The sequence below is a fragment of the Macadamia integrifolia genome, chromosome 2, assembly GCF_013358625.1.
Source record: "Macadamia integrifolia cultivar HAES 741 chromosome 2, SCU_Mint_v3, whole genome shotgun sequence".
Taxonomy (NCBI): Eukaryota; Viridiplantae; Streptophyta; class Magnoliopsida; order Proteales; family Proteaceae; genus Macadamia; species Macadamia integrifolia.
Genome location: NC_056558.1, coordinates 3,762,085 through 3,789,099, shown reverse-complemented (window position 1 = coordinate 3,789,099; position 27,015 = coordinate 3,762,085). Strand labels below are relative to the sequence as shown.

At 38.5% G+C, this 27,015-nt stretch overlaps 1 protein-coding gene across 1 annotated transcript; it reads left to right on the top strand.

Annotated features, from left to right (window-relative positions):
- Positions 1 to 927: 927 nt before the first annotated feature.
- LOC122091570 lies at positions 928 to 26,948 on the top strand. The gene is made up of 17 exons (XM_042661583.1): positions 928 to 1,514; positions 3,661 to 3,727; positions 6,514 to 6,725; positions 8,863 to 9,036; positions 9,146 to 9,445; positions 9,593 to 9,672; positions 11,909 to 11,993; positions 12,099 to 12,311; positions 13,848 to 13,907; positions 18,904 to 18,983; positions 19,753 to 20,075; positions 20,174 to 20,265; positions 20,357 to 20,483; positions 23,916 to 25,132; positions 25,236 to 25,543; positions 25,892 to 26,077; positions 26,220 to 26,948. The coding sequence occupies exons 1-17, from the start codon at positions 1,257 to 1,259 to the stop codon at positions 26,335 to 26,337; spliced, it is 3,900 nt and encodes a 1,299-aa protein (XP_042517517.1). The 5' UTR covers positions 928 to 1,256; the 3' UTR covers positions 26,338 to 26,948.
- Positions 26,949 to 27,015: the final 67 nt, after the last annotated feature.

Here is a 27,015-nt window from a genome sequence, read left to right as displayed (position 1 = left end):
AGAGCATGGCATTTAGGTCCCACGATATTAGACATTTAGACTAGTTGCCAAAATCTAGTGATACGGTAAGAGGAAGAACATGGGAATTAGCCATGGGATCATATACTTTCCTTTTGGATATTAGGCTTATGATTAATTTTTTCTCAAAAGTGTGTATTCGAAAACAAGTCACTGATCAAATCTCTACATCTCAAGAAATAATGTAGTTAATTTTTTATTTTCTTTATCTTTGGTGTATGAAATTTTGTCCCTCTCATAAAACAAAGGGAGAGACGGTGCAACCTAGTTGTGTGACCCTACGCAATGCACTAGCATAGAGGCCAAAGAAAGTGCACATCCATGCATCCAAAAGGGTGGCAGGTAGCGGAATCTCCACCATGGTGTCTAGGAGTAGGAGCTCATGATTGGGTATCCTTATTGTCTACTGTGGGTGCAGCCATGCGGTGAGCATCGGACGGTTGAGACGACATCAACACATGCCCCGATGCCTTGTCGACTATCGGATCCTCACCGCTCTGCCTCACCCGATGCAAATGATTTTTTTCGCATTCGGTTTGCCTAGACATAGTCTCCTACTTTCAAGGGATAAAGACATGTTTTCACAATCTGTCAAAATAGGGTGTTGTGTTTATATCCATACATGTTTATGGTACTAGGACCACTACCATGCAATTTCCATGGTCATATATTTTCAAAATTCAAATTTATTTTTGGTTTTAAATTCAAAATTAAATCTTAATTACCACCTAGCTTTAAGGCCGTGTAATGGGTCCATTTTATTTTTTCGGTAGAAGCAATGGGTCTATCACACCACAAAGTTTGAGCTTTTCCGTACGTCATGTGGCATGTTTGGATTTGCATCTAATAAGTAAGAGAGAGAGAGAGAGAGAGAGAGAGAGAGAGAGAGAGAGAGAGAGAGATCCCTCACGGGTACCTCTCCAGTACCCCACGCTGGAGAGGAAAGAGGATCCTAATCGGAACTGGACTACTGGAGAGGATCCATCATAATTGTTTCATGGCAATAAGAATTGATTAAAATCCATCAGATGCGCGGGAACAATTCCGTCCTTCCCGCCATCACGTAGATCTCTTTTTGGACCCAAACACGTTCCTTGCATGGTTGAAACTTTTAACCCCCAAATATCCCAAACCCTACCAATTCAGAAAAAAAAAAAAATTCAATTGGAAACTCCTCTTCCTCTTTCTCTTTCTCTGAAAATTTCCAACTACCCAAGAACCTTATTTGTGTGAATTTCATGGAGAATTCGGTTGCAGAAGGCAAGATCGCCGAGGCCAGTGATTCCGTAAGAAAACCAGTCCGGCGTCGACTTATTCAGTCAACACTGTTCCCTGATAGATTTCCAAGTGTTCGAGTTAAAGAAGAAATTGGAGAAGATAAAGCAGTAGAGGAGGAAGACGACGATGACGCAGGAGAGGAGTGTCGTGGAAGTGCGAGCACTGGTAAGAGTAAGAGAAAAAGGAAAGCTAAGTCTCAGCCAAAAGCTGCTACGAAGGTAAAGTTTTTTGCTTTTCAGATTATTGATTTCACTTGAAATTATCAATATGCGGCATTGGAGTGACAATTTTGGATTTCCCACGATTTCCTTTGCCTTTTAACGGCCTTTAGTAGGTACTGTAATTTTCACTGACTTCTGCCATCCAATGTGTGTTGTTTGCCGTGTTGATGAGCTTATATGCTCCATGCGGATGTTTGGTTGCTTAAACCAGGTTTGAAGATTTTTAGTAAAAGTTAATGGGTCAATCAAGATTGGATTCCGTCCCAGATACGTTTTTCTTTTATGCTTGCTATTTGTTTATTTATTTATTTTTGATTAGGAGTACAATTCGCATAATTCATAATAGGATGATGTCTCCATTCAGGATAGATGTCAGATAATAGTTCATAAAATTGTTGCAGTAATGACAGAAAAGAAAAGAAAAGAAAATGTCAAAGATCATACCATGTACACATAAGAATGGAGGGAGGCAGATAGTAATGGAAAATTCAATAACTTGTAGCCAATAGTCGATGTGGTTTTAAGACTACAATTGTGAAAAGAGGTCCCTGGGTCACGGTTAATTATAATAGAGAAGGTCTTTGGCAGTTGCGAGCTGAAAATTTTACAAATTGACACTAACTTCTACCCAACTGGATCCCATAAACAAAATCTGGGAGAAATAAGCTGCGTAGCTTATGTGAACGGAAGGCTTGCTATTTTTCTTATTCTTCTTGCTGCTCCTTTATTATCTTCACAAAGCTGCTCTCGTACCCAAATCCACTTTTGTTGCGCGTGTTAGGTAGGTAGCTCTGGGTTTGGGAATTTTGCAGTATCAGCCATATTTCTTTCTGGATACAATTGTCATGCAAAGAATTTGTTTGAGAAAAAATAAAACGTGAAAGTAACTGCTTTATGTAGGGAGATTCTCATTTAGAAGAGCATGCAAATTACAAAATAAAGTAGTACCTTGTTTTCTTTTGGATGTCATAAGGTCAACACTTCATAAGATCAACCTCTCTTAAAACTCTTTCTTGAGGTTCCCTAATCAAGTAGGTATGATCCTATATCCTGGCATATCCTTGGGAGTTGGATTGTGATTTGTCCTTTATAGTTATTCTCTCTCTTCCCTTCCAGCTGAAAGCATCACCAATGAACCCTCTTGACGTCTAATATAATGTAAGGGAACATGAGAACAAGGCCCATTTATCATAGGGAGGCACCCACCATAATGATTAAGACAATAGGACTATAACTCCAGCTCAACTACTTAATAAAATTAATCCCGTATTCCTAAATCCCACCTGCATTATAGGCCCATTAAAGTTGTCTGTTATAATGAGAACCCTTTGGACCAAAGGCCCAACACATGCAATTAAACTCAACGCTTATTTCCACTAAGATAAGCCCACTTCTTTGTGTTTTGTTGAATCAGAAAATAATACTTCTAATCTGTTTTTTTAATCTTTTATTGGGACCCTTCCATTTCATCATTTGTGTGCCATTCTCTGTTTTCGTGGCATTTCATATCATGTTACACTGAGCCAAATGCGATCTATTTGTTATCTCATGTTCAGGTTAGGCATTTCTTATTTATACCATGCCCATTTAATAAAAGTGACTCTTCAGGTCAAGTAATTGGGATTATACTATTCACCCAAAGAAAAAAGATGTATTATATTCACAAGTCACGTCATGATATGACATAATAGAAAGGACACAGTACGTTTCCAACCTTAGTCAAGGTCATGAGTAATGGTTGATCTGTGGAATGATCTTATCATCTACTGTAAAAAGTATAGTGGTGCATGGGTTATGCCTGTTTCAATCATTTCAGATGCATGTCTAGTTGTGTAGCATTTATCAAGTTAGTATTTACTGTCACTTGTTCCTTGGACTTAAGTTTCCCTTTTGAACAAAGATTGTACTCTAGCAGCCTTTTCCCAACATGGTTATAACTTGAAACTCTGTTTACATTTCGAGTTTTGTTCTGTTTTGAGCACTCCCAACTCTAACTTGTGAAAGACTGTGCTTGAGAATAAATCTTTGGAGTGAAAGGCTGTGCTTGAGAATAAAGCTTTGGCTTGTTAGTTTTGATAATTTTCTAAGTCGCAGATGTTTACCTGCCAGCTTTTTGTTGATCTCTCTCAATCTTAATTCACAGGATCCTGTTACGGGCAATCAGACTCCAGGCGAAAGAACAGAGAGCAGAAGATCTCCTGTTACTTTTGGTATGTAAAATTCATATTCTGATAATGTGCCCTGCTACTTTTCTGAAGCTTTGATTATTCAATATGTTCTGGACCCTGTGGTGTTTTGTGATAAAGTCTTTGAACCTAAGAATGTTGTATTTAATACTGTATTGTTTTCTTTGCCATATCTATATGGTCTGATTTTTTTTCTAAACTGATGCGGTTAAGTTGGGCCAATTGGGCCTTGGATAATGTAGAACTAGAATCACAAGTGATCCTAATCCCAGGCAGGATCTGAAATTATGGCTGAATAGAGAAGATGTTCTCCAACAGGTTTGGTTCTAGCTCTCAAACACTCTCTCACAGCAAACAGATAAAAGGAAAATAAGAAAAGAAAGAGAATTCGATGGAGGGTTGAGAGGGCGAAGAGGAACTAGTGAATGGGCATCTCACCCTCCGGTTTAGGCATCTCACCTGGGGCATCTCACCCCCAACAGCTTAAGCTATCTTTTTTTTTCATCAATAAATTCGTGTTCCTTGTTGTAGCCACTTACAAACTTATATAGAAGATTCAAAATTGACTCAAACTTTAAAAAGGAAAGGCGTAACCCAATCTCTAACTAACTGGGAAACCTAAACTGACTAGGAAACTGAAATAATAAAGGAAATAGACTCAAAATAGGTTCCTACTTTCTACCCATATTTTAGGCCCATTAAAGTGGCCCATTACAAAGAAAACCCTTGGGATCAAAGGCCCAACACATACATAACTCAACCCAAGGCTTATTTGTAATAAAATAAGCCCATTAAGTGACTTATCTGCATCATTGGAAGACTTTATTTTTTCCATGGTTGGGTTCTTTGAGGTCCTTTTCCCAAAATCTTTGACTGTTAGTGGCCGTGTAGTAGACTTGTCCTTCATCATTGGACTTAGTGGTGCAGAAAATTTAGCCGTGAGATCGTTACTCTTTTGTTCTATGGCAGCCACTTGGTTGGTGAGTTGCCTAATCATGTCATTAAGCTGACTGAAAGACTCTTGAATATTAGGTGGGTTATAAGATTGTGGATCACTGTTGGCCATGAGCTATTGAGCTCTGATAGCAATTGATGTGCTCTAGTAAATCAAAATGAGATTTTAAGAACAGAAAACAACCACAGGATAGAACCACAGTGAACTAGCTTAGAAGCTAAAGGGCAGAAAGTAGAAGGTCCAATATCTCCCAAACCAATCAGCTGATGGGGCTGAAATTCTGGTCGAAGGATGGCCCTAACTTGCTGGTCTTGTAGCTGAAATATGCATAAAGGTCCAATGATTAAATGAGAAGTAATGGGGGTGGACAGGGATTATAAAGTTAGTGAAAACACTGAATAGTAAGTTACTAAAACATGAAGAAATCCCAAATTCCAGATCTGATGGTACTGCAATTTTGGACAGATGTAGTCTTAAAAGGGATGAACATCATATCCAAAATAGGCTTGATCCAACGGTAGCAAAGGCTGGAATCTTTAAGAGTAGACTGAGAACAAAGGTGGACAGAAACTGTTATACATGAACAGATACTTACAAAGAAGATTAGTGGAACATGAATGAAGAAAAACAAAAAGCAAAGGGCCCGTTTGATAACGTTTCTGTTTCAAGAAACGGCAGAAACATAAATTTCCGTTTCTAGAAACAGAAACAGAATTGAAGGTGTTTGATAAGTCATGTTTATGGAAGTTGATAGTAACCAGCGAAAGAATGGCCACGAGTCTTTTCCAGAAACGGCGAAAGAACTTGTTTCACCTAGGTCGTTTATGGAACCATAAATAGGTAGAAATTTCAATTTCTATTTCTGAAAACAAGTGAAACAAAACAGTTTTATCAAATGCTTTTTGTTCCGTTTCTGCCGTTTCTGTGTCCAGAAAAGGTAGAAACGCGTTTCTTGAAACGTTATCAAACGGGCCCAATGAGAATGGAAGTAGGGATTTTAGAATTGAACTCACAAGAAAGGGTTTCAGTTTACCTTGTTAGACATCCACACACTAACCTTGTTGCTGATTAATCACAGTAGCATGCATCTCCATTGAGAACAAAACAGTTTTCTAATAGCCAAAAACATTGGGAGGGGCTCCCTTTCCTTGTATTTATAAAATCCAGCAAATAGCTATTGCATAGGAGATCTCTCCATGCTTGGGAGAAAGATGGGAAAAGTAGAAACTCCTAAACTTCTATTACACTAATAGAAAGACTTAGTTACTAAGAATGGATACAAAATATAACTAAAGTATATCCTCCATGCAAGGGCCTATGGGGCCCACACAATCTTCCAAATCTTTTAGATGTTGTGCTGGTCACAATCTTCAAAGGATCTTCTAGAAACTGTGCTAAAGCACAGGCCACCATGCAAGGCATAACCAGACCCACAACCGTGGGTTTTGTTGGGCCTATCTCCAAACTATGGGCTTTAATACGGGCCTGGTTTTAACTTAAACCGTGGAGCTAAACAGGGGCCTGGTTGGGCTGGCCCTTCTTCCTCTTGCGCTGGTCCTGTTGGAGCTCTACAGAAAATCAGTAAGCTATCAACTGTGTGTATTGTTTTGCTTTTCCATACCTTTATGCTCTTTATTAATTTTCCCAGCAACCATGCTTCACTTTTCTAAAGTTTCAAATCCTATTGTAAGGCTTGGACTTCTTTTTACTCTACATATTTGCAACAACTAGTTCCTAAATTTATGAAGCAAAAGCCTGCAATTTGACCTGTTCGACTATGGTCTACAAGTTTTAATGTTTTCCTCTAATTCCTTGAGCAAATAGTGATATTTGATCCCTCTGTCTTTCCTGTAAGGTAAGAGAGGCCCTCAACAATCAAAGAAGAAGCCGAAGAAGGCTAATGCTACACCTAGTAAAAGCCCAAAATCTGGTGGCCTGAAGGGGGCATATCATAGTCATTCACTAACAATTAAGAAGTTAAATGCTGAAGAAGACAAAGATATCCACAGTGAGGATACGTCACAACCAGTAACTGACTTGCGGTTAGAGGCAAAAATAACAGCAGAGGTTTGTGTAACTTTCTTCATTGTACCTTTTTAAAAAACATTTTGGCTTATTTTCTTGTTGATCTAGTCGCACATTTGTAATTTGTGTTTCTTGTTTGTTTTGGAGACAATTTCAGCACTTGGGATTTTCATTCTGTCTGCAATCAGCAATTTTGCATTTTGTTCATTGCTGCATGATATTACTGTTTAAATATTCTGAACATATCCAACCCTTTTCATGATCCTTTACTGGGCATTACTCCACTTTAATATGTGTTCTCACTAGTTCTCACCCTTTATTTGCAAAGGCCAGAACGTAGGGGGCATATTAAATCTCATACTCTTATCATTTGGTTAGGTTTGTTACTATTTTTTTTTTTTTTTTTTTGATGAGGGGCTATGTTTTCTCTTTCATCATTGTAAATCCTGTAAAGTGGGAATTACATTGTCTTAAACCTATTTTTTCTGCTTTAATATTTTCTTTATTTTTACCTTGTAGTGGATAATGTGTAAAAACCATCTCTTTGTTAAATATGATAAACTTGATATCTTTTAAGTTATTTGATGTGTTGCTTTTGTGGAAATAACAAGAAAATTGTTGTCGAGTATATTAATGAGATTTTAGCATGGAATTGAAGGTTTCTGTCAGTGTTCTGGAACCTGGCTTGTCCACCAACCTTTTTTAGTGCCAGGAGGCAATTTGGATCATGGGTTAATCTCTGGGTTGGACAATTTACTTTAAGAGGCTAAAAACCTACACAGTTAGAATTGTGTCAAAAAAGTTACTTTTTAGCACAGTTGAGGCTTTAGGGTGGTGGTTAACTGTACTTCTTATCAGTTATCACCTTTGTTTAATGTTATGGCTTCAACTTCTCTGAAGAGTGAAAATAAAATTTAAGTTCCACTTAAAAACATACTTAATATAAGTTGGTTCCCAGTAGGTAGCTGTGGCTGGTTAACTGCCGCGGTTGATTGGTTGAACCACTTGAGTTGGGTAAGGTTTCAAACCTGGGTTTCATTTCGGCCAGGTCTGAAACCGAGACAACTCGGATGTTTCGGTCAGTTTCATTCGAGATTTAGTTCCATGTTGGTGAAAGGATTTTGGGGAAAAAACAGTTTTGGTGTTGATATACCTGTTTTAAGGACCAGTGGTAGGTCAACCAATTAAACTTGCTTAATCATGTCTAAAAGAACTGTTTGGACAACCGGCAAAGGACATCCAAGAAAATGGTGCTTTAGTGTGACTTATTGTCATGGGAGAAAGTTGTAACAGTTGAACAGTTTCAGTTAAGGGGCTTTAAGCTGGCCACTACATGCTTATATTATATATGCTCCAAGGCGGAAGCAACAACATGTAGTTTATTTATTTTTCCTGATCAGCAGCAACAGAAAGGGATTCCATTAATAAAGAAGAAAGGGCGATACAGGAGAAAAACCGAGAAGAAAGAGATGGAGATAACGCTAGCCCCAGCAACAGCCAAGAAGCCCATTGATGTACCCAAGGCCAAGCAACACCTAAAATAGTTAGAAATATTAGGATTGCAGATGGGTAGGGTGTTATAAGTTGGTGGGATATGAAATGGGTGAGAATGGGAGGAGTCGACCTCCTTGGACAGGCCTTGGTTCAAGGCTTCAAGCTATGATCGAAGGAATAGGCACCTTCAAGATTCAGGGATACTGATTTGTCTTCTTCAGCCAAAGAGACATTATGGACATTGGATTGGAGTCTGATTTGAATATCGGACAGCTTGAGCTTATAATCTGAAACCAAAGAAGAGATCTTACCAAAGGAGGAGGAGTTCCAATCCTTCAAGGCATATTTGACATTCCGAAGTTTATGGGCAAAGGAGATGAGGGGGTGGGAGGGGTGGGAAACAGGCTTTGCCCAAGCTTTGAAGACAATGGTAGGGAAATCCGGATGAGAGGACCACATGCCAAAATATTTAAAGGGCTTGGGACCAAAGGAAATATATGGTTGTGAGAAATATTTTTATTGCTGATCAAAATAAGTTCCCGTATAATGTTTGTAGTTATCCTATAGAAATTGGACACTTTGATCATGTTATGTTCTCATTTATTTTTAAAATTAATCATGGATACTGTGTGAAGGGAATTTTCCGCATAATTATTCATCTCTAAGACCTCTGATTCCTTTCCAGGAAAATGCACGACTGTTTGCTGGAAAGCAAACACATCCATTTTTCTCCTTATGGAAAGCAGGTAAGAAAGTTCAGGAGACTCTAGAGACAACTATTGTGGACAAGAAGTGTTACCCACTTCTGAATGAGGATGAAAGCACTTGTGGCCCTATTCATGTATTTGAGGTGCTGCAGGTAAAATGTTATTGGAAGTGTACTTGTTTCTTATGTTCTAATTTTGTCTTCTATTTGGTAAATTCATTTATATCTTGGCTAAGATTCATTTTTCTTGTGTTTGGTACAGGAGGATAATGTCTTTCTTGACTGGAGAAATTGGGAATTTAATGACAGAACCTCACCCCATTCTACTTTTGCTTCAGAAAATTCATGCTCTCCAGTGTTTGAAGGCTCTGTTTACCCTTTGAAATTTGAGAACTTTCTCAGCATGTCTGGTTCCCTTGGGGCATCCTTGCTTCAGAGTGAGGTGCCTTTAGATCAATCAAATTCTCAAGTGAAAATGTTGTCCGCAGTGTCACCAACAGCATTTTCCACGTCATCTGATTTGGAAGTGGCACAACATTGGCTCTTAAAATACTTCGAAACGGTACCTTCTATTTTATTTTACGTAGATGTATATTTTTTGTTTCTTCTCAAAAGATTTTCCAATAATCATATCCATCTTCAAGAATCATTGTCTGATAATTTATGACTTGTTATGCAATATTCTGTCCTTGTGCATGCAAATTTGCAGGTCCATGAAAGAGATAGAGTTGGTTTCTTCTCTGGAAATACTGGTTGTGCATCTAATTCAGATCTGAAGTTACAGGACAGGTCAGTAGTCTCCTGAATACTTAATGGTGTTCGTATATGCTTAAAATTTTTTGAGTGTAGTTAAGGGATTTGTGTTTTCTTTTGGACACTGTTTTTGTCAACCATATTTTTTTTTTCTGGAAAGTCAATGGTCTAACTTTCTTGATGACATTATTATTAGGACTATTACAACCAACTGATCATTTTGGGGCGGGGGATATTGTGGTGGTGTGTATCTTTGTTATCTTCAAGATCTTAACTGTGCTTCTAATTCTAGTAGCAAGAGAAAGGTCCCAAGTAAGGATGCAATGGGGATGGTCAATGGATTGGTCGGGTATGACCAAGTTTCGAAACTTCAGTCAAGGTTTCGACCTGGCTCAAACTGAGAAATTTCACGAAATTTCTAAATTTCAACTGAAACACGGTCAGTTTCGGCTGCAGGTTTTGACTGTTGGTTTCAGGGCCCAAATGTCCAAATTAGGTGCTGAACTTCTGGGAAACCCTATTTTAGGCCCTCTAAACATAGTATAGTTCTTAGATTGTTTAAAAAGAAAGAAAAAAAAAAAAACCAGATTGCTATAACCACCTCCTCCAAACCATTCGGATAAGCAGCTTTCTATATATAAAGAAAAGAACCTAAACCTGATTGACTTTCCAAACCATTCGGATAAGTAGCTTTCAATATATAAAGAAATGAGCCTAAACCTGATTGACTTGTGAGAAATTCAATGCGAATTTAGGCTAAACTGGCTGCAGCTTCTCTAGTCCGATTCCGTTCCACAGGGATGCCAGGACAATGATGATGGCCCATTCTTCTTCTCAGAGATGACATGAACCGTCATATTGAGCGATGGCTCTTGAAAATGGCTGATTTATCTTACCTTGATTATTCTGGCAATGAATAGCATTACAATTTACAACCCACAAATTATGATCCCTAACAAAGGAACAATGCACCTTTAGAAAAAAAGGGTGCTCAACCAAGATGAGAGTCTGTGCCTCCGGAGAGAGCTTACCCTACAGAGAAAGAACAAAGTCATAATCAGAAAAATGGCATTACTTTATTTCTCAGGATAATACTATGTAGAGATTCTAGCACAAATTTATGGTGAAAGAATAACCAAGTAAGCGGGGGTTGCTCTGTTTCAGCTCAAGCAAAGGGGCCGAGGATTGAATTATTTTGAAAAAATCGATACAGCTTAAAGAGATTTTGTATAAGATCAGAATGAATTTGTTGACACGAAGATAGGATAGTTGATTCACCAGATCAATGTCAAATCTCTCGAAATCAAGTATTTTGATGGTGACAATCTTATTGAATGGAATACAGAGTGCATAAAGGAATTGATGGTGGAGAAGGCAGTCCAGAACTGGATTTGATTCGAAGTGTATCGGTTTAAGTCCTTCCATGGTGATACCATGTTCCCAACGGCACTGATTCCTATATCGATGACATTGTAAGCTGATCAATCTGAGGCTCAACGCTGCCATTGCTGCTTTGAAAGGCTGGTCAGGCCACCATTGGCATCTGAGTCGGACATGTTCCTTCTCCGGCTCTGGCTCTGGCTATGGCTCTGCAAAACGAAGGGCTGGTTGTCACCACTGATCTTCCACATCATGTGAGTGCTGGACACCGTCTTCTGCTACCTGTCATACCCCACCTCCTCAGGGTCTGGCAGCACTGTGGTGGAGTACCCACCTCTCGCCTTGTCAAATTGGTCCCCTGCACAGACACTCAGAGTAGAACCCAGTTGTTGTCAACCTCTTCACCCACCATGTGGCCAGTGACTATCTGATAACTTACCATTCAAAGCTTCTAGTAGATCAACAAAAGTTTCAACAATTTAGCTTTCATTCTTCTGTAATTGTTACTTCAAGCCCGTGCAAATGGAAAATGTCTTAGGTCTAGTTTAAAATGTTATTTTAGTTGATAGATTAATTTAAATAGTTATAGCTAGTGAAATTTAAGCTTTGGCATATTGTTGTCATTTTCCGTAATCCTAATCATATCACTGTCAGATTTTCCATTTCTGAAAGTTTCTTATTATAATCCAAACATGATAATTAACAGCATAGACAAGTTTGGGATTAGATGTTAGCCACTAGCTTTCTACACCAACTTACTATGTACATTTACTTTTCAAACCACTTATTATGCTACATTTATGTGTTCCAATTTCTTGATCATGGAGAAGAATTTTTTTTCTTTTTTGTCATTGATGAATCCCTTGTTTTTGCTGTATTTCTGCATATGCAGGATTAAGCCATATTATGATGATTGTGCTAATCTTCCTCGTGGCATGTTGTGGACAAATAAGTATGAACCAGGAAAGGCCTTCCAGGTTATTCCTTGCAATTTAATATTTTCTTTTTCTTTGTTATATAATTTCTTTTCCTTCCCAATTCCCTTGAATCATAAGATATTTTATGATGACATGGTCCTGCAGGTATGCGGAAATGATGAATCAGTAAGGTTTCTCAATGAATGGCTGAGGTCTTGGCATGAGAGATATCTTAAAAAAAGGAAGAAGTCAACTGATGATGATGAATGTTCTAGTCAAGATAGTGAAGATAGCTCGTATCAAATTGGTTCTGATACTGAAAACATGGATGAAGGACGTAGCCTCAAGAATGTTCTCTTGGTTACTGGACCAGTTGGGGTATGATTCTGTTTTATTTCAAGGCAAAAATGATGTTGAATGTGATTTTGGTCACACATATTTTCCTATGATGTGGTACTGGTTCATATTATCTGAGTATACATGCATACATCATGCATGCATGTTTCATGCACCACATTTGGTTCATTCTGTTGTTCTATCATATTATTATCAGTATTTAATTGCTTCCTTGTGGCGTAATTTAGTTCTTAGATCTCACCACTTATTAAAAAAATCCTATCAGAGGCATAGCCAATTTTCTCTGAGTCTAAGAATTTTATTTGTTTATTTATTTTTCTTTGGTTTCCTCTTAATCCTTTTCTAGCTATTGATTATAAGGACAAAGCTGTAATGACAAGATGGGAAATTTAAGATTCTTGTGGGATGTCAGTATGCTCCAATGTTTAATTATTTTTAACAGTTGGGAATTTTTCTTCCAGGAACTTGTCTTGAGTCTTGAAATTCATATATATATATATATATATCACCAATTTATTTTTAAATTCAGTGCAATTTTTTTGTATAGTATCACTTATTCAATGTATCAAACAGGTGACAAGTTGTTGTCTAGTAGGGGAAAGAGAAAAGGATGAATGACAGAAATAAGGATCTGCCTCCTTATCCATTTAAAGAAATAAATACCTAATCCCCAACTCATACACAAAAGGAGCATTATCTGTTACTCCCTTCATCCCACAAATGACAATTGTCTCACATTTTTGTCTGTCACAAATTCTGTCCATCTCATGAGTTTATGAATTTTATCATTTTTCCCCTTGCATTGATCACCACATTAATTTACTTCTCAATTTGAAGGGAGTTCAAACTCAAATAAGTGATGGGAGGGTGATATTGAAAAATGAGGGAGTTTTTAATGCTTTAACATCTTCAACCTGAACTCTGGGCTTTGTGGAAAGACATTGTGGGATGGAAGGAGGAACTATATAAGTTCTACCCAAAATACATTTTTTTTCCTCCATCAAATTTCATACAAATTCCGTCACCTCCCTAAAACCAAGCATTCCTATTCTCCCTCTGAAGATAATGCTACTTTATAGAAGCATGTTGTGAGAGAGAAGCCAATAGAAGGTTGTTGCGAGAGAGGCCTTAGATTTCTGGACAGAGAAACCCTGGATGCTCTGAGATATATCGAAGTTGCATGTGTTAAAATGTGATTCTTAGATCTTAGAGGGCCTTTTGAGGTCCCAGCTTCTTCTGTTTCTCCCTCTCCCCCTTTGGCCTCACCGGACCAATTATCAGTTATGCAGCAATATACTGTTCTGTAAGGCTTGGTGTCTAAGCAAGTCCGACAATAGAATTCATTCCTTAAGTGTGTGTGCAAGCTAATTGTCTGGACCTACATTTCTGATTCTGATTGAAGATCTTGTCAATCATGGTTAAATCTGGTTCAGATGAAATCATCTAGGCAGGTCGGATGGATTGTACACATTCTTAAGTTGAAAAGACTAGCGGACTGATTACTATATATATTCATTGTATTCTGTGGTTATTGTTATGTTTCTCGTTTTGGTGCAGAGTGGAAAATCTTCTGCCATCTATGCTTGTGCAAGAGAGCAAGGATTTGAAGTAATTGAGGTAATTTTGAAAAACTGTGATATTCACTTAACAAGTCATTTATTTTGTACAGTAATGCTACCCCCTATATTTGCTTGTTTCATTTCTGATTTAAGACGCATGCATATTTACTTAGAACTTTACCTCTTAACTACATATGTGCTTATGATTATACATGTGTGAATACTACTTAAGCATGGTCATTTATGCATAAATGCATACATACGGAGGTATATGGTCATATACCTAAATTTGTCTACGTTAGATATTAGAGAAAATCCTTGAGGTGCATTAAAAAAAAGTTTATCTACTGATGCATATATCCCAAGGGGCATCAATCAGGACCATAGTTGTCAAGGAGACTAGGCGATCTAGGCGATCTAGGCACTTAGGCTTGCAGTATATGAAAATATCGATGCAATATGATGTATCTATGCTGGTAATGGCTTGATATGAGAAAACTAACATATAAGAAACAAAGCATCGAATACAATATAAGTATGTTTTCATAAAAAATGAAACAATAAACATAAATCAACTTAAATTCGTGAAGTGTCAAAAAAAAATGATATAAATATAAGATATGCGGTCACAAGGCCATGAGGTGGCCCTTGGCAGTCTCTTTTCTTGCATCAAGTGAGGCATGCTGTCACCTTGGACCCAAGAAGGAACTTGGATGCCTAGGTGGCGCCTAGGCAATGCCTTGACAACTATGCTCAGGACAAAAATACACACATACTCGACTGATGTATGTATAATCGTTGGTTATTTAGTATAGTTGAAAATATATGTAAGTGTCTTTAGTTGCATGGCATCTATTTATGTAACCATCAATGCATTGCATCCCACTATTATACGCTGCAAGATAAACATATTTAAATAAATTTTGGAATAAACATACTCTTAAGTAAGATTATGTAGGATGTTATTTCACTCATTATCGCATGGCATACATTTTGGCTGCTCCACATAGGATCTGGCCCCATTTCATTGGTAAAATTTAGTTGAAAAGGAGCATACCACGTGGATCAAAGTGCATCCATAGTTGTGGAAAATTATGAGATGCAACTAACCTCCACCTACCTTTGCTTAATTTTCTGTTCTCTTAAACACCTTGAACTGAATTTTGATTCCTGTTACACACTCATTTCAGAAAGAAAATTGACTAGTGAATTTAGTGTAGACTATTGCATAAACATGACCCACTGATGGGTATGGTTTAAAGTATCTCCAATACCGATACGATACTCTCGGATATGTATATTAAATTTAGCTGACCAATATGGTGACCGATACCGATACTTTAATCCTTGATTTTTAGCATATCTTAGCGTATCTCCGATACGATACCCTCCGATATGTATCTTAATTTATCCGACCGATACCGATACTTTAATCCTTGCTGGTGGGGGTAGGTAGGATGAACCCTGGGTTCGGATTACATACCCCCTTTAACAAGATCTCAAGTAAACCCAAATCAAGTCAACAATGAGGCAAAAAGTCAACGTTGTAGAATGGGGTTCAAATTCTGGTCAGAGGTAGGTTGAAGTTAGGTTAACAAACTCTCAAAAGATTGTGATGATTCAATAGCCAGATTTAACCCAATTCTGCTAGGTAGATCCATTCATCCACAAATAAGCTATTTACTCAAGAGGCTTATGGGAAGATTTAGAGTTTGCATGAAGGATTTCCATATGGTCTTTTATTAGACTAGAAAAAGTCTCTGACAGAGTCCTAGAGAGTTAATGTGGCATATGCTAGAGAAGAGAAGGGTGTCGAGTAAATATGTGGATATAATTAAAGATATGTACGTTGAGGGCATGGTGATTAGTGTGAGAACCGTGGGAGGTCAAGGTAGTGAATTCCCAAGGATCAGCTTTATGCCCTTATCTTGGATGAGTTAACCAGGAACATTAAAGATGAGTTCCCATGATGTTGTTGCCGATAGGTCCTCTCTCATCAACTCCACTGTATCATATAGCTGTAGCAAGTAGGATTTTTCTCTAAATAAGCAAGGCTCAATACACTGTAAAGTTAATGATAGATTGTCTAGTGGGTCTAGTCCAACCATCACACATCCTGTTGACACCGTAGTCCTCCCACATTGGGTGCAGCTCATCAACATACTTCACAAGCTCATCCCTCCATTTGTCTTAGTTGATATGTATGAGTTCATATGTAGTTGGCCCCTTAACTCTTGGGCCAGCTCTCCCTAATGTATTAACCATGTTCTTGAGTACCTAGTAGGGCCTCTTACCATTGGCTGCTATGTTGTGGCTGAAAAACTACTTTAAAACATGACGTCATCAACTTTAGTTTTCCAATCCAACACAGATGCTTCAACTTCTTTTGTTTGGTATCCTGTTGTCTGAAGATGACAGGATTCACATCAGTAATGTCAATGGCATCTTCAATAAGTTGGAATCCCCGCAGACTCTGCCCAACAATAGGGCAAGGTAGTTTGCTTCTGCTTCTTCCTCCCAGTTTTGGTCTCTGCAGAAGCTGAACCACTACTAGTACCAGCCTCTTGCTGGGCTAGTCTAGAGGAAACAGCTCCTCCCCTCATCTCTCTGGCTCGTTCTTCTTCTTGCCAGTGTTTGAATCTACTACGTGCAATGGCACGTTGTACTGCCCTCCCCTTTCCCTCTGTTTGCAGATCACCATGCATAGGTACATCTACATCATCATCATATTGCTCCTCTATACACTTGGGTGTTTCTCCAGTACTGCCTCGTTATACTTACCTATCATCTTTTCTTGTCCATCCACCTCTGGATATTACCCTTCAAGTGGGCAGCTAAAAACTTCTGCTGCTCACTAGGGAACTATGGGCATTTCTTCTCATCGCACATCCTTGAAGCCACTTGCCAAATGCTCCTTCAAACTTGTGGTCCCCACTCTCACCCTTCTTTTTGGCACAATAATTGCATTGTGTTTTTTTTTCCTAGCTCTACTTAAGGGTGTTCCATGGTTCCATGCTATATCCCCATTGTTAGCGATTCTGTACTTCTCACCACGAACACCCATCATCATCTGACTTTAACCATGATACAAGTATCTTACACTGTTGAATCAATATACAAGAAATACTCCATAAAAGGTTCAGGAACGTATTGAGCTTTAATTCATCAATTCATCTACTCTAAACATCATAGTTGTCAAGGTGATGACGTTCAGGCGGGCTATCCTAGTGCTGGGCATCCTCACGCTTTTTTGTTTCTAATTTTTTTTCCTGTTATATGAAATAATGCCTGTTCTGATATTTTAATTAGGTGTTGTAGGTTATTTACATGCACTGTCATACATGGGATCATGTCCCATGTTTATTAACTAAAATGAAAAACAAAAGAATAAAAGATAGAAAGGAGAGGAGAAGAGAAATCAAAGCGGAATTTAATCATTCGGAGGAGTCGAGCTTCTGTTGACTTCTTCTGTTTCATGAATGTCCCAAAGTCCCAAACCCAAAGCAAAAGCAAACTTTTTCCTTCTGTAATCGATATGCTCCCAGTGCTCCACCTTAAACTAAGGTAGGAACTTATGACGATTGGCACTATCCTACCCTTGTTTCCAATCTGCAGCTTACACATGGAGATTAGCTTAATCGACGACAGATGTGATCCTAACCAGCGGATCGACAGATCTTTCTCTTAATTGATTCATCCTAGGTATAGAGTGGAAACTGAAAAGGACAACAGCCCAACAGGCCAACAGTATGTAATGTGAGTACACCAATCCAACAGAACTGATGGGAATACATAAAAAATAGGCACCTAGGGTGCCTTGGAGGCCCTCCAACACATTGGGTCGGCTAGGCACATTGACAACTATGCTAAACATCCAAGCATGCATCAATTAATACTTATAAGACAACTAGGAAACCATTTCTGATTAAAGCAACGAAGCACAAGATGTTACCAAGTGTTTGGGAATTTACCTTAAAAGTGAAATTTGAGTGAAAATTGAGCAAAACTGTCTTTAAGAACACTCAAATATTGAGGATGATGCTCTACAATTGCATACAAGGGCTTGAATAAGCAGAAAATTTGAGGTTTTTGGCAAAAAATTGGCTTGGGGAGCAATTTCACCCCATTTTGAGCATTTCAGCTCTTTCATTGGCTAAATGGTTGATATCTTCGAAACGGTGTCAAAATAAAGGGCATACCTAGTGCACGAGGCTCCTTATTGCAGGGTTTGGGGAGGGTCATAATGTATGAAGCCTTACCCCTGCTTTGAAGAGAGACTATTTCCCGACTTGAACCCATGACCAATAGGTTGCAATGGAGCAACTTCACTGTGGCCCCAAGGGTCACCCTCGAAACGGCATCAAAATTGGCTACTTAAATACCTCTATTGTATTGTTTTTATCATCTTGGCCAAAATGGCCGAAATGATACGACATTTCATCTATATGATTCAGTGAAATTTGGTAATCCCCTTTTTTCTCCTGTTCTGTCGTTTCGGACCTAGCCAATCCAAAAATTTGGAACTATGAGGAATTGATCCTGTGGGCAATGAGAGGAAGGAAAGTCAATTGATATGGTTCAGCCTTGTACAAAGATGATCCCCATGGATGCATCAGTTAGAAGGGGTAATATGATCCAAATTGGAGGCTTGAAAGGGTCAGTGTTCTGAAGAGGACCTGGGTCAAAGTGGTGAGAAAAGACAAGAGTGCATAAGAGTTGATGGTATATGTGACCTTGAATAAAGTGGAATGACAGAAGGGATTCATTTAACTGACTCCAAATAGTTAAATCTATGTTTTCTCTCCTTTTGATGTATGGCTCTTGTGTAGTGCTGTATACTTCTCATATGCCCTAATGAAATTCCTTTATCTATCAAAAGAAAAAAAAGGTAAAAGCAAAAGGACTTAAAGTAGTTGCAATAAGGCTTTAGTCAGAAAAAATTCTGCTGCATTATCACGCCACCATTCTTTGTTGTTGAAAATTTTTAAAACTGTAACCAGAAATAAAGTAAGTCCAAAATGGATGAGAAATATTCCTGATATGTTTTCTACCAGGTCAGTGCTTCTGATTGGCGAAATGGAACTGTTTTGAGGGAGAAGTTTGGAGAGGCAGTTGAATCACATCGGTTTAAATGGTTGGCAAATTTCCCCACCGATTAATCTGTTCTAGAACCTGCATGTCTCTTATTTTTGTGTAGTAATTCATATCAGCATGCTTGGTGTTATTTATATGCTTTTATTTTAATTATTGCATATCTGCATGGATGTGCACCGTTTGTTTAGAATAGTTTTGTTAGTGTGGATTTCTGATGGGTCCTTCATTGATTGATTGCATATTTATAGTTAACCACTGTTGGCCATTTGCTTATGTTTCCCTGAAACTATGTTAGAGAATTTAGTGTGGATTTCTGATGGATCCTTCATTGATTGATTGAATATTTATAGTTAACCACTGTTGGCCATTTGCTTATGTTTCCCTGAAACTATGTTAGAGAATCCTATCTACACTTGTCTCAAAGTATAAAAGGGATAGAATGTTACCTATTTGCAGGGCCAGTTTACAAATAGAAGTACGTTTTATGACAACATCTCAACTACGGCCGTGTGCATTGGGGTTTGTAATTTGACATAAATTGCTGGAGAGTGGCTTCGTGAAATGCTTAGGACCATATATGTTAATTTCTATTTTTGTTCACTTGTTGATATTGTAGACACATCTTCACACCTTTCTAGTGAACTCAAAATTGTTATTGTGTGTGTGTGTGTGTGAGAGAGAAGGGGAAAATAACTTGAAAAACTTGTGCAACTTCAACGAGAGCTGGAAAATAAGAAAAAAAAAAAAGGCTCAAATTCAGAGCATAAATATGTTTTTTATGTTGATACCTTGATTAATGTTTCTTCCAGGACAAAAAGGAATCCCACACGCTTATGCAAGAAACCTACTCTTGAACTTGTGACAAACCAGCAAATTAGTAAAACAGTCCATGAGTTCAACAATGAGTTGATTGAGCTCACCTCATCTGCAGATGAGGAAGAATTAGCAGGCACAAAGAAAGGGTCTTGGAATGATTTTAAGAATAATGGAACTGCCTGTGGAGAAGGTGCAAAGAAAACTCTTATTCTCTTTGAGGATGTGGATATAATTTTTTACGATGATCGCGGTTTTATTACTGCTATACAACAATTTGCTAAAACAGCAAGATGTCCGATAATACTCACAAGCAATTGTAAGTGTGTCAAATTGACTGAGAATATCACTTTTATGCTCTTTTACATATATCAATATTAACCTTTTCTGTTTATATTCTTGATGTTGTAATTCCAGGTGAGGATCCACTTCTGCCAGATAATTTGGACAGGCTTGAAGTGTGTTTCGCAGTTCCATCTCTGAAAGAACTTGTTTCTCATATATACATGGTAATTATCTTCCAGTGCCTTCTCATTTTCTTTTCTTCTTACATATTGAGGTCTTTGCATATTTGAATCATGTTTATTAATTTCTCTGTAGGTCTGTGCTGCAGAAAAAGTTGATATTCAACCAAAGTTGATAGAGCGGATTGTTGAATGCTGTCAGGGTGATATTCGGAAAACCATTATGCTTCTCCAGTTCTGGTCCCAGGGTGGACAATATCAAGGTCAGTGACAAGCATAAGCAAAAGATTTATTATTTTGAAGTTTCGGAGTATGGAATTTTGATATGCATACTTTGAACTGTAATACTATCAATACAGAACAATGTCTCTCCTCATTGGGCTTGTGGATGCAGAGAGAAGTATAGAGTTCCAAACCTTTATAAGAAGATTAGGGGCAAGGGTGCCTTTGAATAGCATTCCTGAAATTGTCTTCATTGGTATTTGATGGATCTCTAATCTTGAGCAGAAAGAATCCATACATTATCAGGTGCATGGGAGAAAATAGGTTGAAAACTGTTAAGCAACAAGAGGGTAGAAAATAAGGAAGGTGGTGGGTTTCTTTAGGAGCTCCTTAATGCAAACCAGTCCTAATCTAGAAACTAGAAAGAGACTCGCAAATGCTTGATCTGATGATCTCCAAAACAGAGGAAACTGAGGAACTTATGGAGAAGTTTTGTTGCAGCAAATAGATAAGTCAGAATGGTCCAATATTCTGATCAACTGTTGAGATTTGGTGGCCCTACAGGGGATCTAAAAAAACCGAGACCAGGAAAGGGATTCACGGGAGCAGTCCTAGTAAAACTAAGAAACAGAGCAGTAATACTGGAACACCGGTTCTAGCTATCCAACTCCAACAATTGAAACAAGAATTCAACAGAACAGATAACCAGAGGCTTCAATATTAAGTTTGAAGCAATTCCCCGCAGTATTCAGCGAGATGCGAGAGTAGAAAGCAAGCTGAAAAGTTGAACAGGGGTGCCACATACTGTAACATGATGGAAAACTGACCTGTGGAATGGTAGGAATAATGATAGAAAATTAAAATAAGATAACAGCGTAGGAATCCACCTGTGGGCTCCCTTGGAATTCACCAGGCTAATAATCCTCACACCACACACTAAGTTCAGAAAACTGCGAACTTGAATTCATGAAATCGTGGGTGAAGCCTGTGGCCTTTACTTGTACTTATAACTTTTGGATTAGACCTGATCCAATACTGATTGGGCTACAAAAACCCTTTCCTAAACTGAAACCGAAAAACAAAACTGATTAGAATATCTGCCACCAGCTATGGAATCCTATTTCAACTGGAATGCTGCAGAAAACAATCAAAAACTGAATCTGAAAAGAAATACAATTCGATTCCCAACTCTAAAGACTCCAATTTGTTACCAAAAGAACAGAATCAACTCCTGATTGATTAACCCACGATCAGACTAAAATGATGGGGGGACAAGGCAAGCTTAGAACTTACATCGAGGTATATGGCATTCCAAATCCTATCAAAGGATCTGGAGTTGGAAGTCCCATAAGGATTCCCCAAGTAACAAGCTCATTGTTGTGTCATGGGGTCTTCCCTCCTATTGGTGCCCCCCTCCCCCCGGGCCTTAATGGGCTTGTTGCTTTGTTTTTGCTTTTGTTGATTGATTCGCTTCTCCTTTGGGGTCCTTAAATATTCCCCCCCCCCTCCGTCCTTTTTTCCTTGTCCTCCTCCCAATCCATTCTTAAGTTCATGTTACAGCGAACCATCAATTTTCTCATTGGAACTTGAACCCAGGAACCCATCGCTCGTAGTCTCATCAAAATAGTACAAAACATGCCTCATTATGCTATGAGACATTTAAACAGCCCTACCTCAAAATGCCCAATTGCCTTTCCTATATGGAACTCCTGTGATGTAGTTGCACTAGCCTTGCTGTACAAACAAGATTCCAATTTAATTGGTCTTGCAGTCATGCTCTAAAAGTCTGGAAAATATTTTTCCTTCAATTCAGTGATTCAGTCCTCATCCACGACTCTCAAGCATCTCACAATTCCTTCACCATTCACGTGTTGCACCATTCAAGTTTGTTCGAGCTAATTTCATCTTCTTTGTTTCATAGAGTTCGAACCAATCATCTAAGCCTGCCAACCAAGCATAGAATACTTGTGGGTCATGCCTCTCATTATACTCCTTCATTTCTAGTTTGACCTTCTGTGTATAATCAAAGCGTATCTGAGGTGCACGGCCATTAAACTAAGCATGCATATGATCCTCCAAGGATGTTTGTCGTTTGTAAAGTAAATCCTATGGTCCTGTATCCATGAACCGTTTAGTATTATTAGCGATAGACTGAACTGATATCTGGCTTCAACTTCAGGAGGTGCAAAACTGTCTTGGATAGAAGAGATTCTATGTTCTAGTGTTCTACTGCAGTCAATCAGTCAGCAATACTTATTTTTTCAGTAGTCAACTGCTGTGACATCTCAAAGATTCTGTTATAGGGATCTGTGATCCGCCCTTTTTCTCTTCCTTTATTCTTGCTGTTATTCTCCCTTTTCCCTTTTATAGCCGCATCCCTTGTTTTCCGGTTATCTTTCTAAGACTTAAGTTTTGATCACAACTGCTTATCTGCTAATATGATTGAATCGAAACTTGGTAACTAAGATGGGTCATTGAAATTTCTTGATTCCAATCATTGTTTACTAGTTTATCAATGTCTAATTCTCCTTCTCAGTTGCTTACTGTGTTTTTCTGAGTTTTCTGCAAACAGCCCATCATAGCATCTCAGCTATATTAATTTGATATTTCCTTGATTGGGACTGTTGAGTAGGCTTGGATGATTCCGTTGGTGAAGCCCCATCCCTATTTGACTTATTTTTAAAGAGTTAAGTAATTATCTAGTATCTATTTACTGCCATCTATTCTTCCTTATTTCTGAAATTTCATAATTATTTACTCTCAAGTAAAGCTTCTGATAGTGTTCTGTAACGTGGACTACTTTTTTTCCTAAAAATAACTAATTCCATATATTTTTTTTCTGTTTAATTCTTCAATTTTCTTCAATCTGATCATTGTTCTAAATGTGATTGCAGCCTCTGTGATCTTCTAGATTCTTGTCTAGACTCGGAACCACTACATCCTGTTATTGGTTGAAACAAACTGGACCAATTTTGTGAAAATCCAATGAGTTGTGCTCTAGAATAATGACAAGATGCAGTGTAGCTATTTATGCTTGTGCTTTTATGGGTTAGGCTTCTGTGGTGACTGACAATTGCCACAGGAATGTAAAATGTGGAGGTATTTTTGGCCCAGTAGGGAATGGCATGTTAATAAATTTTCACAATATGCAGCCCCCCCCCCCAAAAAAAAAAAAAACTTTTTTTTCTGATCGAGTCATGGCATCCATAGGTTGGTTTTTTCATTATCTTCTTTGGCAAACATGTTGCAGTTCTTTTGAAATATATACATGCAAAATTCCAACGTGCAGACAGAGAGTCTGCTCGATAAAAGAAACCGATTTGTTCTCATTTGACTCACTTATGAGCAACCAGAGATAAAATGCTAGACATCAAATGCAACATTAGTAGTCTACGTAGTGATTTATTGAATTAAATTATAATTTTATGCTCTTTAAGTTCAGAGGTGTTTAATTCAGTCTACCAACTTTTCAGACAAAAATGTGCACCGTCTCTATGGACCACTGCAGTTTGATCTTGAAGCAGGGCATTGGATTTTACCGAAGGTAATCCCTTGGGGATTCCCTTGTCAGTTATCAGATCTAGTGGAGAAGGAGATAACCAAGTCTTTGTCCCTGGTGCAAGATAATGCCTGCTTAACGAAGACGCTAGAAGAAGAGCTCAACGCTAAGGAAACTCAGGATGCTGCTGAATTGGTTAACACTGAAACAGAGAGTATTGTGGCAAAGAAGGAATCCATGTTAAGTAGAAATTGTTCCTTTCATGAGGGCAATCAATTTTCAGCCCGATTAGATAATGTTTATGATTTACCTGATTTATCAGGCTCCCCAGTTATATCCACTCAGAAATCTTCAAAACGCCAAAGGCATATGGTTGTCTATTCAGACTCTGAGGATGAATTCTCTAGTGATAATCCTCCGGTTAAATTTAGAATTTTGTCTGGGTATCCGAGCAATGATATATTGTCAGGTATGTCTGTCAGGTCAATTGTTCCAGAGGTGGGAACTCAGGACTTGGATCAATCTGCTGACCAACACCATACTGAAAGGGAAAAATCGGAGGGAAATCATCATAAATGTTTTGAAACAGAAAGTGATCGACACATCACTGAGAGAGAGAAATGGATAGATGTTTCATTTGTACCAGAATCATCATTTGTTCCTGAAACTGAAATCAGCAATGGAGTGCCATTTCTGTCTAGGACAGTGTCCTGTGACAATGTTTCTGTTACTGTGGAAGCAGTATCTACGAGTTTTGATGAGTCAATGCAAAGAATGCCTCCGATGGAGGTTGACAACATAGAGAAAACTATGTCAGAATTCCAACATAATTCAGAAAACAGATCAGAATATACCTTTAATGTCAATGCAGAACTAGTTAATGGAGATGGTGAGGTAGGGGATTCACAAAATGAACATTTGGAAACTGCAACCGGAGGATATCAAGTGATGGATGAATGTAGTCGTATTAATTTCCACAATTGTTCTCCTGTTGAAAATCCTTGGTGCACAATGGAAGGTTATTTGGTTCAGGAAAAATGGCAAAAATTACGTCGCTGCCGCACAGATCTGAAATCATATATCACCCCTCAACAGAGGGATGCTTATCAGATGGTGAAACTTACTTCTCAAATGACCTGTCTGATCTCGGATGCTGACTTGATGCTCGGTTGCTGTCAGCTGCTTGTTAGTGTAAAGTCCTTTTAACTTTCTCTTCAATTCTGAATTAGAAACCGACACTACTACTTTCATGTAATGAGAGTTGGCTGTCATGCTAAGAATGTTTTTTCTGCAGGACTCATTGGAAGCATCAATGGTTCCTTGTGTGGAACCGGATTCATTCTGCTGGTACCATGATCAAGTTGAGATGGCATCAATAACTGCACAACATGGTCTTGGCTTTTATGAAAAGGAATCTGCTGCAAAGGCATTGAATTTAGGTTCCAGAAACAGAGTGGATTTGGCCTGGGAGATGTTGACTTCTACAACGAATACAACAGCCATGGGAAAGCTGATCACCCAAGATATGAATACAAGTCAGACTTCATGTGGCAGACGTTGCTTGGATATCAAACTACCAAGAAGTGGGATATCTATGGACAGGTATTAAAGGGTTCCAAAAAGCTAGTTAGTGTCCGTATTCCAACTCACAAGCATAATTATTTCAATGTTGAAATATTTCATTGTGATTCATGACTTGATAACCGTATTTTTTAAATTTCTTCTGATGTCAAATGAGATCCTCAGTTTCTGTCTGTGTTGATGAGTAACTCCTGCAGTTGCTAATATTAAGCACTTCTTGTACCTTGTCTTTTCTTTCTTTTTGGTGCCACCACAAAAGAGGGGGTGGGGTCAAGGGGCAAGCTAGTGCTTTCATTTTGGAATTTAGTTATTCTTTGTTCATCATTCCTGCAATTTACATTTTGTTGTGTGCATGTGTATGCAATGCAGCTTAGGATCACGTCTTTATGGTACAGTTCAGTCTATGGTTCCTCCAAAATCTTACTTTGCATTGATGGGAGCTGCTATTCATGAGTATATGTTTACGTTGGGCCAAATTTCAAGGTCAGAAACTTCTCGTTTGTCAGAACACACTGAGAAGACAGAACGACGGCGCCGGTCTTCTCAACGGCACGGGTAGGTTTAATTGGTGCCTCTTCTTTTTTTTTTTCATGTTCAGTTTACATCTCAACATTCAATAACCTCTTCAGAAACCACCAATGCTTTGCACTTTTTCCAAACAACTGAGCTCAAATTATGGTGTTGGGGCCCATTGCAGATCACAGCACTACTTGAATTCTGGTGCACTGATGCTGTCTGAAGAAGATCTGGTTTTTCTGGCTCAACAAAGCTGCTATGGCAAGGTAACATCAGAATCGATGGGTGTTGATACGTAGAACCAGATGTTCCAGGAATATGCGAGGGATGCATCAGCTTTTCATCTTGCAGATTGCTCATTGAACAGCTGGGCACTGGTCTTGAGAGCATACCGAAGTGTGTTGATGAACTGCTTCTCATAGAAAGGATGGAGAAATGGTATCAACTGACACTTGGTGCCCTGCACGGCTGCACCTGAAGTAGGGTCTTTTGCTGGGATTCCTTGGCAAAGATTGTCAGTGAACCACAAGATAATGTATCTCTATTGTGGAGATTTCTGAGGCATTTTTAGGAAGGCAGCCATCCCCTGTAATAATAAGAAAGATTATAAATCCATTTTAATAATTTATGGCCAAGAGATTGTTGCCTGGTTGCGTTGCCCCTGCACCAATGTCGAGGCCAATGACAGTGCACAGGGGCATATACATGGATGAGATTTTTTTATTTCACAGGGGTTCGGGGTAGTAAATTTTCATGCTCATGTCTGGGTGCAAGAGCTACGTGACCGGGCAGCATTCTTTTTCCCATTATTTATTATAATGTTGCAATGCCTAACTTTTCTTGAACTAAAAAAAATTGTATAGTTTCAGTATAAATGAATGAAAAATAGCTATTAATGTTTCTCAAGGAATTTTATCATGTCTGGAATGTGGATACAGGACAGCAGGAGCTTCTTTTTTTTTGGGGGGGGGGGGGGG

What these genes read in the sequence shown, in the direction of transcription:
- LOC122091570 (XM_042661583.1), top strand. Translation starts at nt 1,257, where the DNA reads ATGGAGAATTCGGTTGCAGAAGGCAAGATCGCCGAGGCCAGTGATTCC. An exon ending in TGGTTACTGGACCAGTTGGG is followed by an intron (nt 12,312 to 13,847) that starts GTATGATTCTGT and finishes GTTTTGGTGCAG; the next exon opens with AGTGGAAAATCTTCTGCCAT. An exon ending in CCAGGGTGGACAATATCAAG is followed by an intron (nt 20,484 to 23,915) that starts GTCAGTGACAAG and finishes CCAACTTTTCAG; the next exon opens with ACAAAAATGTGCACCGTCTC.